The 16,841-nt window shown below is 36.9% G+C and overlaps 4 protein-coding genes across 4 annotated transcripts; 3 read left to right on the top strand and 1 right to left on the bottom strand.

Annotated features, from left to right (window-relative positions):
* Positions 1 to 52: 52 nt before the first annotated feature.
* On the top strand, positions 53 to 2,432 carry MONOS_12688 (uncharacterized protein; the record flags this gene model as incomplete). The annotated part of the gene is made up of 1 exon (XM_067865326.1): positions 53 to 2,432. One exon carries the CDS (start codon positions 53 to 55, stop codon positions 2,342 to 2,344), a length of 2,292 nt encoding a protein of 763 aa, XP_067723590.1. The 3' UTR covers positions 2,345 to 2,432.
* A 45-nt stretch (positions 2,433 to 2,477) lies between these two features.
* Positions 2,478 to 8,156, top strand: MONOS_12689 (uncharacterized protein). The gene is made up of 10 exons (XM_067865327.1): positions 2,478 to 2,540; positions 2,594 to 2,690; positions 2,747 to 2,835; positions 2,896 to 3,000; positions 3,046 to 3,107; positions 3,200 to 4,205; positions 4,470 to 4,710; positions 4,969 to 5,026; positions 5,321 to 7,224; positions 7,415 to 8,156. The coding sequence occupies exons 1-10, from the start codon at positions 2,487 to 2,489 to the stop codon at positions 7,678 to 7,680; spliced, it is 3,882 nt and encodes a 1,293-aa protein (XP_067723589.1). The 5' UTR covers positions 2,478 to 2,486; the 3' UTR covers positions 7,681 to 8,156.
* Positions 8,157 to 8,331: 175 nt separating this feature from the next.
* Positions 8,332 to 9,489, top strand: MONOS_12690 (uncharacterized protein; the record flags this gene model as incomplete). The annotated part of the gene is made up of 1 exon (XM_067865329.1): positions 8,332 to 9,489. One exon carries the CDS (start codon positions 8,332 to 8,334, stop codon positions 9,487 to 9,489), a length of 1,158 nt encoding a protein of 385 aa, XP_067723588.1.
* A 432-nt stretch (positions 9,490 to 9,921) lies between these two features.
* On the bottom strand, positions 9,922 to 12,070 carry MONOS_12691 (uncharacterized protein). The gene has a single exon (XM_067865330.1). The coding sequence runs from the start codon at positions 12,037 to 12,039 to the stop codon at positions 10,804 to 10,806; it is 1,236 nt and encodes a 411-aa protein (XP_067723587.1). The 5' UTR covers positions 12,040 to 12,070; the 3' UTR covers positions 9,922 to 10,803.
* Positions 12,071 to 16,841: the final 4,771 nt, after the last annotated feature.

Below are 16,841 nucleotides of genomic sequence, written 5' to 3'. Positions count from 1 at the left end.
TTTTTCTCTTTGTATATCTGTTATTTACGTTTCTTGAGGGAGTACGACCATCATGAATTTGCCAATATGTGAAAGTTCTCCTTCTCCACCTTTTTGCAATCAGGGCAAATTGCAACAGCCGACTCTTTATGCAAATCCATCTAATAAATTTGATATGTTTTTTTCGAACTCTCTTCAAAGAAAACTACAAGTTCACGATGCTGAAAAAGAACGAATGAAAAAGTTGGAACAGCAACATGCAAATTCAGATAGATTCAATCGTTGGAAGGAAGAAAAGAAACAAACATTAGTTGATGATGCACATATTCGAATGGCTGCATCAACAACTGCATTCCATACATCAAATGAATATCTGTCAAAATCAAGTTCTTCAGAGTTTGCGGCATCTATCTCAAAAGCTTTGCATCAAGAATTAGATCCATTTCGTCTTCATTCTCAATCTCACACCCTTAAACTTCTTGAAGAAATTTCTCCTGCTGCCGCACGCAGACCAAAACAAAGTAACGTAAATTATATGTCAGATTCTATGCCTAAAGCAACATCTTCTTCGTTGCATAATCAATTTGGCGCAGGTTCAATGTACATTAATGATTTTTCACATCCACCAGCAAGAAAATTTCAAGCGAATATTTCAAATGAGCCTTCATCATGCTGTTACAACAAACAATTTAACTCTTTGCAAGTTCCAGAAAAGATTCAAACGGATCATCCAAGTTCTTCTCTGGTAAACTCTTCGAATTTAATTTCAAATCCAAAATGTGATTCTGATTTGACAAGTGAGTTTCATCGCTGCGCAGACGACAATTCGTCATTTCTTCTATCAACAGTATCGTCTCATCAAAGCTTGTATTCAAGCACATTTGGGTCCTCTTCAAAGCAGCAGACATCAGGTTCGAGTCTGTCTTATTCCCATTCCAGTGAAGTGCCAAGCTTTCTTGCAACATCTCAGTTATCTTTCACCGGCCTCAATTCTCCGGAAGAAGAGCAATCTGACTTTTACGCCTCGCTTGCTATGGACTCAGAAAAGCCTGCTGAGGAGCGGATTGATTGGTCGGCTTCTCTGCAGTCGATTCTGAGAAAGTTTGAAATTACAAGCACTTTGGAGCAGGCGAAGATGAAAGATCTGAACGCAAAAGTCAAAAATGAAAGCAAAATAGAGGGAGAAATTATGCAGGATATAACTGCATCAACACGGAATGATGCTTGCAATGAAAAGGGAGAAAGGAAAGGAGAAGGAGAAGAAGGAGGAGAAGAAAGGGGAGAAGAAAGGGGAGAAGAAAAGGGAGGAGAAGAAGGAGATGTTGAAAGACCAACACCATTGAATGTTCAATGCGATGGGCAGGAAAATGAAGAGATTGAATCTGTGCCCGTTCCTTTGGTGCAAGAGGAATCGTATTCAACATCTGCTACCACAATCACAGAAAAAGAGCAAAAGCCGATAGAAGGAAAGAAAGAAATGGATAATGAAGATGGTTGTGAGTGTGAGCGTGTAAAAGACAAGTTGCTTGATGAAAATGAGACAAAGGGAAAGAAAAGGGGAGATGCTAAACATGGAGTTGTGGAAGCTGCTGAGCAGACAGAAGCGAAAGATGCTTCTGAGGCAGCGGACGCAGTTGATCCAGCTGATGCAGAAGATACGAAAGATGCAGATAGCAACAAAAAATCATCGAAAAAAGCAGAAAAAACGAGACACAAAAGAAGCAGTAAGGAGAAGCATCCAAAGCATCGAAAACACTCAGAGCATTCGTCTAAGACAAAGAAAAGCAACACTCAAACAGCTAAGAATGAATTGCATCCACAGCCAAGTAATTCAAAGGAGATTGGAGTCAGTGAAAGAGATTTCAAAGAAAAACAAAATGCTCCAATATCATCATCTTTTTCTTCTTCTTCATCCTCTTCATCTTCTTCAACTTCTCAAGCTCTTCCTGCTTCTTTTATAGAACATGCAATTCTCCATTCCAATGAAGCCGACCATGAGCTGCTTCAGCAAAGAGATCAGCAGCCAGTGCCAGTAGAGTATAAGCAAGCATCACTGCCTTCACAGACAGCTCCTTTGCCCTCTGAAGCTGATGAGCCTTCAGACATTTCACCGCCTCCATCGCCAATCCACATCACCCTTGACTTCTCTCCTCAGCCACACATACTCAAGCGGCGGAGATACAAACTGCCCCAGAAACAGCCCTCGGCAGTTCCTCACGTCACCATTTCTCTCGATTCCCCTTCATCCTTTTATGAGTCTTCCCCAATGTCTTCTAGGTTGGCAAACTCTTCAACACTACATTCTTCAACTTCAAGGCAAAGTAACGTTCAAGCTCAAAAACGTCAACCTTCTCCATTTTATTAATTATTAGTGTTTTATTTTGACTTTTAATTTTATTTAATTGATTTTTCAATTTTGTTTTTTGAAGGAAATAATCCTTTTTTGATCAAAACCCTTCAACTTTTTTTAAACATTTTTATCTTTTGAGAAATTTGAGTGTAATTAGATGGTTAAAGATGCAAATATAAAGCCCTCTGGGAAACATCAGTACGGGATTTCTGTATGATGAGAAAATTGTTTTTTTATAATGACATTGAAATAATTTTTCTTCAGCCATTACAATGGATGCAGTTTGAAATAGATATTATAAATCCAAAAGACAATGCATCAGGAATTCGAATAAAACAACTTAGAGACTTGATAATTGAAGGTTGTCAAAATCTTTGCATCACCTAATTTTGCAAAAGCTTTCGCTTTTTTCAATAGAAATGGAAGATTTTACAACTTTAGCACAAACAAAAATTATCCCAAACTGCATAAGAGTGTTGAAAAAACATCCTTCACATCCATATATTGTATGATACGTGAACTGTCAATTTATTATTTTTTCATTTTTGTGAACACATTTTTTTTAGAACGACATAGAAATTATCGTATATACTCTTCATAGGAAAATGGTTCCCTTAAAGAGTAATGCAAGTTTAGATTCTGCCTGTGCAAATCTTCTTGCTATTAATGCGGTTTGAACAAAATTGCTTCATTCAAAAAATTTATTTTTCATTTAGATTAAATCGCAGCATGCATCCACCCCAGCTCAGGACGTTGAACATTATATTTCTCGCTTATTGTTTGACCTTCATCACATTGTTTTTGCTTTCAAGAATATTTTTTTGATAATTTTTCAATTTAAACATGAATTTTTTTTCTTTTTTTTTGTAGGTCAAATGATATTTCTTCAGGCGAGCAATATTCTTTGCTTCACGAAATAGTCAAGCACGTCAGCACAAATCTCACCGAAGTTCCTGAATTCTCTGCGTCTGATATTTTGCGTGTGATATCCAAAGGCCTTTCAATCGAACATCCGCTGTGCGCGCTAGAAGCCGAGAAGCTGATGTGCAACTTGTGCCATTTCCGCAAATTTCTGCCGGCAATTGTGTGTTCCGATGCTCTGCAGCAGCTGCTGGACATGACCGACTACTTCGACGGGAGAAGAGTGCAGGATTATGTAGTGATGCACATGCAGGTGATTGTGGCTGTGATGTTCAATGTGTCTCTCTTTGCTGCAAATTACACTGGAAGCGACCGAGTCACCGCTGAAGATCTGGTTGAAGTCCTGTGTGGAGATGAGGAACTCCGCATCGAGCTGAAAGCAGCTGTTTGCGGGGAAAATGAAGGGAGCACACAGAAAGAAAGTGCAGAAGGTGAGAAAGCTGAGCGAAAAGGAGAAGAGGAAGCAGAAGAAAACTGTACAAAGGCAAAAGCAGATGCGAAGGAGCTGCGCTTTTTGGAGAGGGTTAAGCAAGCTTTCATGAGCACGGCAGCTGAGCTGTCTTATGTGGATGGCGTAGAGGACAATTCAGAACAGAAGAAGCAGAAGCTGAAGGAGTTAACTATGGTGGAGCAGTATGTGATGGGTGTGGTGGAGAACTTGAGTGTGGCGAAGTGGAAGGAGTGTCAAAAGAGGAGGAAAGGGGAGAAGAAAGGGGAGAAGGAGAAGGAGAAGGAGGAGGAGGAGAAGAAGAAGAAGAATGAGGAAGAGGGAAAAGAGAAAGAAGAGAAAGAAGAGAAAGAAAAAGGAGGATATGGAGATGGAAAAAGAGCTAACAGGAGGCCGAGAATCGATTTGAGAGAAAGAATGGAGGAGTTAGATTTGATTTCGTTTTTAGCTTGTTTTCTGTCCGAATACGACAGAAATGCAGCAGATGTGGATGGCACAGAGAAGGATGTGTGCTTATTGGAGAGATGACAGTGGAGGATTGAAGAATACAAAAATATATCTTTATTAACTTTACTTTATATTAATAAATATACATTTGCTTTTTCTTTCTCTTTCTCTTCCTTTTTTCTCTTTCTCTGTCTGCTTTTTTATTTATTTATTTATTTATTTATTTATTTATTTATTTATTTATTTATTTATTTATTTATTTATTTATTTATTTATTTATTTATTTTCAATCCCAACTTCTCCATTTTTTTTCTTCTTCCCCAGGATAATGTCACGAGCAGCATCCATCTCCTTTCCGTCCACCGCGACATCATCAGCGTCTCTCTCGCTTTCCTCCTGTCTCTGTCTCCTTATTCGCTTTCATCCCCGTTCGATCCGGATGCTCTCTCTATCGATGTGATGCAGCCACTCGTGAAGTCCCTCTGGAACACGGCGCTGACTTTTACTAAAATGGACATCAGGCTGAGGGCGGTCCAGGCATTGTTCGCTCTTTCCGAGCTTAAAGGTGTGTGAATGTTTCGGAAAATATTTTTCTTCTCTTTCTTTCTTTCTTTCTCTTTCTCACTCTTTTTTTTTTTAAACATATATATGTGTGTGTGTGTTTGTATGTATGTATGTATGTATGTATTTTTTAAAAAAAAATGGATTTCTTTATGTATTCTTTTGTAATTTATCAAACACGATTTTCAATATAAATTGTTATTTTTCTATGTCTTTTTTTGTGAATCCATTTTCTTGTTTGCTTCACTTGCGCATCTGACAGAGTATCAAGACATCATCATCAGCGAAAGCACTGTGTATATGTTCTTTTCATTGTTCAAGTGTGCCTTTCAATATTATTGTTGGTTCAATCTTTTTTTTTAATATTCTTCTTCTTCTTCTTCTTCTTCTTCTTCTTCTTCTTCTTCTTCTTCTTCTTCTTCTTCTTCTTCTTCTTCTTCTTCTTCTTCTTCTTCTTCTTCTTCTTCTTCTTCTTCTTCTTCTTCTTCTTCTTCTTCTTCTTATCAACTTAAAAACCCCTCAATTTTCTTCTTTTTTTCAAATTAAATTAATCTTTCAATGTATTTATCTTTTTAAATCCAACAAAATAACGCAATATTTCACTGCATATCCAGTTCTCTGGGTGCTTCCTTCTATTATCCAGAAATCCGGCTGTATGCCATCAACATCTTCTTCAACTGCCTCCTTGTTGTCCACAAGCCCACCATCGAAGAAATCGTGCTTAAACAGAAGATGCCCATGAAACTTGAACAGAAACTGAATGCTTCTGAAGATGAACTCATAGAGCGCCTTAGAAAAGGGCTGAAGCCTGCAGTTGCTGAGCACTTTGCAGACGAAGAAGAAGCCGACGATGCAGTTGAAGATCTGATTGCCAAATTCCGCTCTTTGCTTTCATCTGCCCCGCTGAGTGAGAAAGAGATGCTGCTGGCTGTGCTGAACGACGAGGATGAGGAGCGTGTGGTGATTCGAGAACAGCGCCTGCGCAAGTTCACTGCCGAAACTGTGTTTGAGGCGCTGTCGCTTCTGCTCCCTTCGAAGCAGCACATCCCCCCTCCTATCCCGCAGTACGATCCAAACTCCCTCCCATCGCCACTGGAGTATGCAGTTGTGGCGAAGGTGGTGTGTTTTGTGCTGATTGTGTTTGTGAATGTGTTTGCAGGCAGACGAGAGTGCTTTGGAAGTGGAGGGCCAGATGCGACGCTGAATCTTGACACGTTCGCTAATTCTTCTTTGGCTAACCTGTTTTTCATGCTTGTTTCTTATCCCAAACACCATTTGGCATTGGAAGGCCAACGCCAACAACAGAATCAACAGTCTTCTTCTTCTTCCTCTTCCTCTTCTTCTTCTTCTCAGTCTTCACGCAGCCCGCTCCTCAGTTCCTCTCCTTCAGATTCCTCGTTTGTCTCACACATCATTCGCAACAGCGGATCTGGTGAGAACATATCATCAATAATGTGGTTTGTCATTCCTCTGCTGTGCAATGCCAGTTCGAAGGCGGTGCTGGAGCGGATGGTTCGGAGCTACCTCGTCACCCGCCTTGTGGCAACAGTCAATGCGCACAGAGACCGAATCAAGGAGGAGATGAGGATGTGGATATCGCTGTACAAGTCAGAGAAGAAACAAAAAAGTTTGATGAAAAGCGATGAAAGAAAGAAAGCATATACAGAGGAGAATGGAGTTGAGTCAGAAGAAGAGAATACCTCTGCAAACACACTTGAAAGAGGGCAAAGTGCGAAGGGGCGTGTGAAGAGGGAGTGGAGGGAATGGAGAGAGAAAGCGGTGTCACAGATTGACATGGAGGTGCCTCTTCTGTGTGTTGAGTGTCTCCATCGCATTGCTTTCCGGGGAGCTGAGCAGGCAGCCTATGAAAAGGACCATTTCAGAGCAGACAGCGACATCACGCTGGAGATCTATGCGAAGGATGTAGAGAAGGATCAGCTGCATGTGAATAGCTATGCAGTGTATTTCCGCAACACGTGGGCAGATTCATCGATGCAGCAGTGGGTGGGGCTGGTGGAGATGGTGCACAGGTGGAGGGTTGGGCTGCCCGTGGAGGAAGGAGGAGAAGAGGAAGAAGAAGAAGAAGAAGAGGAAGAAGATGGGGAAGAAGAAGCTAAAGGAAATGGAAACAAAGTCGATAGCCATGGCCTCTGTTCTGAACATGAGGGAAATGCAAGTGATACAATAAATCAGGCAGTTGGTGAGTCGAATTCCAGCTCTTCTGCAGAGATCGATGCAGACGCAGCGGCTGAGCGAGATGAAAAACGCAGGCGGAGAAAAGAATCAGAGCTGAATGATGAAAAACTGATTGAATTGCGAACGCAGAAAGAGGAGGAAGTGATGAGGTGCATTGACGAGCGGGCGTCTTGTGCATTTTGTTTGATTAGCAAAAAAATGAAGATTAAAAATGAGTATCTGATGCCAATTCTGAAGAACTTGGTTGTTCGCTCTTCTTCAGACAGCGTCAGTGTTCGCAGGCGCTGTGCACAGGCTTTCTGCTATTTGAACGAATGTGTTGGTGTGTTTTGGTAAAAAACTTGAGAATTAGAATTTATTTATTTTATTTTATTTTTATTTTTATTTTATTTTATTTTACTCTGTTTTATTTTTTTTTTCCCCCTTTTCTTTTTTAAACATTATTTTTTTCCATTTATATTATTCCATGATTTTTGATTCATTTATTCGATATTTATATATATTTCCTTCAGATAACCGAAAATTTTTCAATAACCATGAAGGCTTAGCAACTCTTGAAACACTTTTGGCAGACAAAGACACATCTGTCTTGATATACACGATGCGTGCACTTTATCTCTCTCTTTTAACCACTGCGAATGGTGAAGAAGTTTGCTTTGATTCAAACATTCAGGCAAGATGGAACAGCAATGAAGTTGTGGTAAATCAATTGAAGGAATTAGCCTACAGAGGGAAAACATTCGCAATTAAAAATCTTGCAAGAAGAATTTCCACGTGAAAGCTATTTTTTATTTTTTAATTTTTATTTTTATTTTTATTAACCAAATTTTTATTTATATTCTTTAAATTTTGATGTTTTTTTTCAATAAATAATATTGCGGCTATATTTGTGAAATGAAAGTATTTATTTAATGGCATTTTATTTCAATAAACATTTTGAAAATATTAACTTAGAATGGTTTCTAAAAGGATCATTCATGTTGGACGAAATTTTTTGCTTTTTGAATATTTTTGCGTTTTTTTGCAAGAGAATTCGAGAGTTGTAATTTAATGATTGCAGAAAAAGATTGAAACAAATGTTATTTTTTCATTAATGAGAGTATTTCACCCCATGTTCCATTGAACTCGAGTTTTGTGTCAATATATAATAATATAATTTGTTTAATTCACACAATTAAAAAAACTCTTCCCTCCAAAACTATCATTTCACACCAAATAGTCTTTTTTTTGAAAATTTTTGAAAAAATTAAAAAATCAGTCATCCCCACAAATAAACGATATGCACACTATCAGAAAAAATTTAGTGAAATGTTTGCCTTTCATAGTTTGCCTTGTCGAATTAACTTATTTTTTCCAATAATAATAGAATTATTTTTTCTTTGTTGTTTTACGCAAATGGTTCGGATCTATTTTGAAAGAAATTTGTAAAATGTCTTCGCAACAGTATGAAGAGACTTTGAGAAGAAAGTACAAAAAGAGACTTGGGGATGAGATAAAACCCAAACACATTGCAAAGGCAATTAAAAAGTGTGGAAAAGAAATATCAGATCAAGATGCAGAGACAATACACAGATTGTTGACCCTTCAAGATAAAAATATTTCAGAGGATGATTTTGTTGGAGCGTGCATGTATTATCTAACAATGGGAACCGTTCCAACTCCTGATGCAGCGATGAAAGGTTTCATGGGAACAATGCCAGGATTTTCGATGTCAGCAGGACCAACTTCAGATGGAGGATCTCAAGTTTCTGTTGGGGGTTTTATGGGAATGCCGGGAATGAGCGTTTCTGCTGGACCAACTTCAGGAGGAGGTTCACAGATTTCAATGAGAGGCTTTATGGGGATGCCTGGAATGAGCTTAACGATGACTCCTCCAACTGGAGGACCGCCATTTGGTTGTGGCGTTCCACCAACTGGACCGTCTGGACCTGGCTGGGGCGCACCTCCATGCGGACCTCCACCTCCAGGTTGGGGTGCTCCACCGTCGGGACCTTCAGGACCTGGTTGGGGGGCTCCTCCTTCTGGGCCTTCGCCTCCTGCTTGGATGGCCCCTGCATCCGGGCCATCTGGCCCTGGTTGGGGTGCTCCTCCATCTGGGCCTTCGGGACCCGGCTGGGGAGCTCCACCTGCTGGCCCTTCAGGCCCTGGATGGGGTGCTCCTCCTTCTGGTCCTCCATCTCACGGATGGGGATCGAATTCTGGATCAGGAGGTTGGGGCTCTCATCACGAAAGTCATCATGATAGCTTTGGCCATAGCGATTTTGGAAGTAAAAAAATGAAGAGTCAAGGATTTGGCTTTAGTCATTCACCTTTTTATCCGAAAAAGAAAATATCTGAAAAAGAAAGAGAAGATCTGCGAAAGAAGTTGGACTTCCACTCCACTCCGCATCCAAGTGATCCTTCGAAGCCTTACGAACCCACTAATGTTTTGCATGCACTTACACTTCTTCCCAACACTTTTGGGGTTTCGTTATCAGATGCCAAAAAGGTTCTCGATCAGATACCAAAGAATCCGGATGGAACGATTGACAGGGCCTTTTACATTGAGTGCATGATTGATTATTCTCTGACACTTGACGATGACTAAACGTAATGATTTTTATTTTATTGTTCACGAGCCTTATTTTGATTTTGATTTATATTTTTTAAAAGTTTAATAGCTTTTTTGAGTGCGATAATGAGTTCAATTAAGGCTTTCTTTGTTTTGCTGTTCGAAGTTAATTATCAGGTTTTGCAACTGTTATTTACTATATTTATTTGAAGCCTTTAAACTCAAGTTAAGTTATTGAACAGAGAAGAAACTGTTAAGAATTATTATTGTTTGTGAACTTTCTAATGAAATAGATTTTTTATTTTTTTTTTTTAATTCTTTTTTGGTGTTGTTTGTATTGTATTTTGGTTGTAATCGGAATGTTTGCGTGAGGGGAAATTTGCTTTTCATACATTTAATAATAATATCATTTTGATCCTGCAATAGATCTGAATGCAACTTATTGTTGAAATTGAATATTGCGAGCTGTGAAGAATGTTCACTTCCTTTTTTTGTTTATTTTTTTGGGAAAAAAAAATAAAATAAAATAAAAATGAATGAAAAATGGTGAATGTTGAACAGAAACAATTTTCATTGATTCGTATTGGTTTGATTTTTGCTTTAATCAATCGAATAACATTTTTTTTTTCCTTCATAGAGTAATCTCTTTTTGAAAATGCTTTCTTAAATTCAAGAAAGCTTCGAGACAAATCATTCAGTTTAGTGATAGCTTTTCCATCTCTCTCGTTTTCATATTCATAACTTTTTTTCAAAATATAAAGCAAAATTTCAATCTTGAGTGGAATTTATTTTGCAGTAATCTTCGATATTTATCCAAAAATGCTTTGCTTTTCAGTCAACAAAACAATATCTTATGTATCAAAATAGATTCTTTTGATCTTGTTTAAAATGAAACTATTCCCCTCTCAACTTTATTCCGTGTTGCTCGAAAAGCACATAACATAAATAAAGTCAACGTGTATCGTATCACAATATTTACAATAACCCTATACATATCAAAAACACTCCAACATTCAACATTATGGTACGACAAACAAAAAAACCAAAATTTTTGAAAAAATATTAAAGGAAAAAAAATATATATATATATCAAATACTTCAACATACAAATAATTCACCTCAAAAAGGAAAGAAATCAATCAAATCTCTAAATTCCAGTCGAAAAATAAAATAAAATAAAATTAAAAAAAAAAAAAAACAAGTTTGGAATTTTGAACATATAAAGTGTAAATAAAGACATGATTTTTCACAAAAACCAATTGATCTTTTAACTGAATTTAATTCGAACATACATAAAAACAAAATAAAAAGTTTTCTTGATCAATTGTTCGTTGCTCTAAAATATGCGTTTTAATAAACTTCATTTTTGTCAAATGCTCCTGTTCCAACATCCACAGCAGCCGCATTAGCTTCATACGAACCACTAAATATCAAGTTCTCTGATTCTTTGCCTCTTTCTGATAGAGCCTGTTTTGACTTCATCTCCATTTCTATTGCGGTTTCTCTTTCTATTCTTCTTTTCTCTTCCTTTATCTTTTGTTCTTCCTCCTCTTTGTCAATTTTTTCTTCCTCCTTTCTTTCTTTCCTTGACATCAGCCATCTCCACTCCTTTTTCCTCCTCCAATCTTTCACCCTCTGCTCCACACACGGCCTTGTGATTTCTCTCAGAACAGAATCTAATTCATCTGATGTCAAATCTCTAACTTTTCCCCAATAATTTGGCCCAACACAGAAGTAAGCACAAGCACACAGCGACATAGGCAGTACAACAAGCAACACCCCAACAACAATAAATGGAATAAAGGAGATAACTGGCGCTTCCGTTCCGAACGTTAAGCTTGCTAACATTATGAAAATGAGACAAATCAAAAATATAATGCTTATATAAATGTAAAATGTAGTCTCACAGATGCAATATCGTTTGTTGCACGCTACTCGTTTTTTGTCCTTTTCCCACTCCCGCTTGAATGCAGAAATAATAGCTTTTTGATCCTCGTCCAGGAACCTGTCTCTCTGAAAAGTGTTATTTTCGATGGCTATCCTTGCAGCCGCGCGTTGAACTTCTGTTGAGCTCGAATAAGGGGTCTTATCGTTTTCATCCACTCCAACTACGGGGGACTTCTTCACAAGATCAGAAAAATACTTCCGAGACGGAACGCCTAATTCATCGATAATTGGTGCAACAAAGCTCAGTTCCCACTTATTCTTTGGAGCCGGATCTCCCGAAACCGCAGTTGTTCCGGCACCAACGACAGCGGTAGCAGGGCGTGCATTGCCCACTTCTTCAAATGCAGGCATGGTATGAAGAGACGAATTATCGATTTCTAAGGTAGGCAAGCTTGACGGAGGCTCATTGCTTTCCTGCTGGCTCTGCAAACGAGAAATAGTTTGCCAAAATGCGGCCTTTTCGGAAACACTGAGAGTTCCTCCAAACTGTTCCAATTCAGATGGCAAAGGCAAACAAGGAGCGCATCTCGAAAACAGGTCCATGCATTTTGTTCGCTGGCTCTCATTCAAATTATTTGCAAACTCACAAATTTGCTGTGGAATGTTTGCATTTTCAACTTCTTCCAATTCTTTTTCCATTTTATGAATAAACTATGATCCAATTTAAATTACACAATATATGATCATAAACAACTTTCAAAAAAAATATTCGTTATTTATGATTGCAATTGTGCTAATAAAAAAGTATCTGCCAGTTGTAATTATCAACGTACACAACAAATTCTGGTTTCATTCAGAAATTGATAATTGTTGAATTATATTGGATGACAGAAATTGAAATTCAGCCATTTTTGGAAAAAAAAAATATGAGATAATTCATTTTTTTAAATGGATGATTATTTTTTAAACAATTATTTCATTCAATATTTTCAAATCGAAGTTATGGATGGAATAAGCCTGGGTGACTTCAGACTTTTGACTTTGGAAAATTTGTTATTGACTGACTTTAAAAATGATTGAAGTCAAAATACAGTTAAATTTTATTTAAATAATACATAAGTTTAACAGTTCATTTTTCATGCACTTTATAATTTCAAAATGAAAAAAAAAATTAAGATTAAAAGAAAAAAAAATTCTTATTGAATATATAATAATCTGAAAAAACTTTTTTAGAAAAAAAGCATCCGTTTATGGGTTTTGACCGGATCAGTTTTTTTTGAAAATTGCCCAAGTCACAGACTGGTCGATCTTTTTTTGACTTTGAAAAATTTTCATGTCAAAACCCAACATGTTTGAATGTGAAAATCTTTTAAGTGAATTTCAGAATGCCTTGGTGGATAATCAAATAGTTCGTGCGTTTAATAACTAGCTTCGTTTGTTTTGATAATTGAAGCATGATTTTTTGTGTCGCTTAATCAGAAACTGGCTTTTGCTAGAAAAATGGAAGAATTGAACAATCACGGATGTTGTTTTCTAAAACTGGAGCAAGTGGGATCATATGAAAAAGGAGCAAGTATGATGTTGCTAAATCTTTAATATTTTTTTGCTTTGATAATATTAGAAAAGTTTACAAGCACCCAAAGAAAAGTAATGAATATTTAACCAGAATATCTTTAGAGGTCATCAATAATCAAATATGGATTACATTTTTTCCTTCTAACATTGATGGCTCTCCAACAAAAGAATATCATAAACAATATTTATGCCCAAATGTTCGTGGTAATCAAACATGTGGAACAAGTGGTCGTCGCAGTTACGTTGCAATAAGAAATCATCGTTGTTTTTTATTAGAAAATCGCATTATGTTTTCTTTCAAAGAGAAGAAAGCTCTTCAAAAAATCGATCGCATAAGGGAGAGCAAAGAAAGAACACTGATTCAGAGCACATCCACCAATTTACAGACTTTATTTACGAAAATAATAAGCCATTGCAACATATCTTTCTTATCAGCGTCTTCAGAAGAATTTAATAATTTTATCACAGCCTTAATTCATTTATCTCAAATGAATCCAGGACTGTCTCCGTCAAACATTTTCCCATTCCTTACAAGAAAGAAAATACGAAGAATGGTTATTGAGGACAGTGAATTTGCAAAACAGAAGCGTGATACAGCACTGAGGGGAATGGGCGTGTGCGTTATGATGGATTCAGGTGTTGTGGGAAATCAGAAGTGCACAGTTGTTACGATAGCTCCATTGGTACCAAATGCATCATCAGTGTTTTGGAAAGCATATCCATGCTGCAACAATGCAAAGCAGTACAGAAAACTAGCTTGGACAGTAATTCGGGAACTGGCACTAATCAACGCGCATGTTCGATGTTTTTGTTCGGATGGCTTAAGTCCTCAAAAAAAAGCAATTGAAAATATTACAATTCCAATGGAAGATAATGAAAAATTACTAATAGAAAATTTAAAGGCTGCTCCATTTTTCGTTTACTGTATGAATCATTTGTTGAATTTGGTTATTGTTCACGCGTTTTCTGAAATCCCTTTTCTGAAGAACCAGAAAACAATAATTACAGAATTTGCAAAAAATGCCCGCACTTCTTCTATGAAAAAATCCTTGAAACGGAAATGTCCGACATTTATTCAAACGAGATGGCTGTGCTTGTATTCTATTTGTTGCTTTATAAGAAAAAACAGAGAAAAGATATTTCACGAAAAATTATTACAATTCGATCAAATAAGAAACATTATAATCACAGAACTTCTACTTTTTCCAATTCAAAAATTACATTTGGAAATGGAAAATGAAAGAACAAAGATGGGAAATGTCTTTCCAAAGGTGCTGAATGCATTCGGTTTGCTATATGGAATCAAAAATCTTTCATTTATTAAAGAAACAGAATGGAAAAATGTTTTCGTTAATTTTATAATAATATTCCATAATTACATGTTAACCGGGAACACTGGTGAGTTAATATCATTATCGTATGTATTGTCTCCAACAGGACTTCAAAATTACATTCGAAATAAATTTTCAATTTCTTTTTTTGAAGCAGAAAAATCTATTTCTTGTTTACCGTTGAATTCAGAGCCTAAGCAATTAATCTCATTACAACAATCCTCTTCAGCTTCGGAATATTCATCATTCACACGTTCACCTATCATTTGCGCTTCAAATACTTCATCCAAACTTCCATCATCTTCGTCGTCAATTGAAACAAGCGTCAATCATCTAGATAAAGAAAAAAATATAACCATATCAAATTCAAGCAATGATTCAAAGCGACCGTTCAAGGATCAATTAAAAACAAATTCTTCCGATCATAATGAAAAAGATGTTTCAAATCATTCATCTCTAAGTCTTACGGAACAACAACATCAATCTGTTTGTTATTCTTTAACAAACGACTGTTTTTTTGAAGCATTGAACCATGTGTCAGATGAACTTCATGAAATAAAGGACAATTGTGTCCCGATGACAAAGTTGATAAGAAATGGAATCAAGGAAGATGAAAGTTTTCAATCAATTGAAATTATCGAAGAAATTCACTGCATTATCAGCACGGTGTCCAATTTCAAGCGTTCAGAATTTGAAACTATAGAAACTTCAAGAGAGGAAAGCAAAAGTGAAGAAAGCGAGACAGAGTCTAGTGAAGAGGACTTGTTTGGCTTATGCATGGCTGAAGATTGTTCAGAAGATGATGAATTTTTTATGTCCGAACCCTTCAAACAAAGCGAAAAGAAAAAAGATGAAACCATGAATGAATCTTCTTCAATTCATTCAGCTGCTTCCTCCTGCTCTTCTTCTTCTGAAAGTTTTTCTTCAACATGCTTGACATCTTCTCAAACGCTTGTTTTCGAAGATAATTCTCATGACTCACTTGAAGATTCAATGGAAGAGGGAACAGATGAAATAGAATATGGGACAGATGATGTGGAGGTGCTGTTTTCAAACCAGAAGATTAGTTTGATTTCCCGTCTGGAACCAGAAAAAGAGAAAGAAGTTTGTGATCAAGTGGTGTGTTCCATATCATCTTGCTGGGATACACGAATTAGACAAAGTTTTGAAAGATATATTACAACAGTTTTATCAAATCAATCGAAAGAAATCAGAGATATATGCTTCAAACTGTTTCTGGAATTTTTGAATGAAGCACCAAGCTTCATATATGAAGACGACATACAAAAGTTTTACGCAGAGATCACAAAGAAAGGACCTATTCAAACTATATACTCAAACATCTGTTTTTCATTAGTTTCGTCTCCATGCAGCGAAGCAAGCTGTGAACGTATTTTTTCAAGAATGAAAAGGATCTCTGGTGACAGAAGGCATTCCCTATCATTAGAAGCTCTTAATGCTCTTTTAACTATTTAGCCTTTTGACAAAAGTGTTTTCATTTCACAATACTTTCAATAAATATAAAAAAAACAATAAATTATCTGTTTTCTTTTTTGATTTTCACAAAAATATCAATCAATATTTTCATGAATAAACAGCATATTTTAAGATCGTTCTTGAAAAGCGTTAATGTCAATGAGCAAATAAAAAGAAGAACATCTGAATGAGGAAACTGAAAGCAATATTTGTGATGGAAGTAAACGATAAGGAGAATATGTGTTGCGTTTGTTGCTCTTTTCAATACAATCTCACTTCTTTTCTATGAATATGTTCGAAGTCCTTTTATGGCTTTCAACATATCTTCTATGTCATGCATTCTGTCTTCCACACATCTTTGTGAATATCTTTTCACTTTCTGAATTCCGTTATTGTTTGTTGATTTTTCAATTTTATTTTAACTCTTCATTGATATTTCCAATTCTATAACAGCATCTTTTCCTTCTTCACCATCTTCTTCTTTTTAACTTTCTTCTTCACCAACGGAGCTATTGTCCTTTCCCACACACATTCCACCGATTGTTGCTATGTTTCCCCTCATCCCACAGCCAGTCATCCATCTCGTTTCCTGCGATCAGCTGAGAGATTTCGTGCTGTTCACCATCGACGACTGCTTCTCTCTCAGCAAAGACGACCTGTCGCTTTTGAGGGCAGCACTCATCACGTCAGACATCATTCCCATTGGAATGAATGAAAGCACAACAACCGATGAAGAAGAAGATATTGAAGAAAAAGAAGAAATGAAACAGCAGAATGACTCAAGTGAAAATCGTCATCGCTATCATTATCATCGTCTTCTTCTTCATCTTTTTCCTCTTCCATTTTATTTCTTCTCAGTTAATCAGTCGAATTCCAAAGCGGTGCGTTTCAACTGCCTTTTGGATCGGTCGCGACACACTCGCTAAATGCAGCTCTGATCTGTCCAGCTGTGTCTCTTCTCTCTTCTTCAATGCTTCCACTCCAATTGATGAGATTGTTCAAAACAGGAATTATAATGGATCTTCTCCTCTTTTCTTTTCCTCTTCGCCCTTTAGCATGTCTTCTTCTTTATCTTCTTCTGCTATTTCAAATCTGTCTCCTTCTATCTCCAATTATAAT

Source organism: Monocercomonoides exilis, assembly GCF_001643675.1.
Source record: "Monocercomonoides exilis strain PA203 chromosome Unknown scaffold36-1065637, whole genome shotgun sequence".
NCBI classification, from domain to species: domain Eukaryota; phylum Preaxostyla; order Oxymonadida; family Polymastigidae; genus Monocercomonoides; species Monocercomonoides exilis.
The sequence above is the reverse complement of the archived record's forward strand: the minus strand, read 5'-3'. Positions and strand labels throughout refer to the sequence as shown.

Bases quoted from the DNA above. Each gene is read 5' to 3' on its own strand.
- MONOS_12689 (XM_067865327.1), top strand. From the start codon at position 2,487: ATGGTTAAAGATGCAAATATAAAGCCCTCTGGGAAACATCAGTACGGG. The intron at 3,108-3,199 runs GTTTGACCTTCA...TTTTTTTTGTAG, and splicing joins CATTATATTTCTCGCTTATT to GTCAAATGATATTTCTTCAG. The intron at 7,225-7,414 runs GTGTGTTTTGGT...TATTTCCTTCAG, and splicing joins CTATTTGAACGAATGTGTTG to ATAACCGAAAATTTTTCAAT.
- MONOS_12691 (XM_067865330.1), bottom strand. From the start codon at position 12,039: ATGGAAAAAGAATTGGAAGAAGTTGAAAATGCAAACATTCCACAGCAA.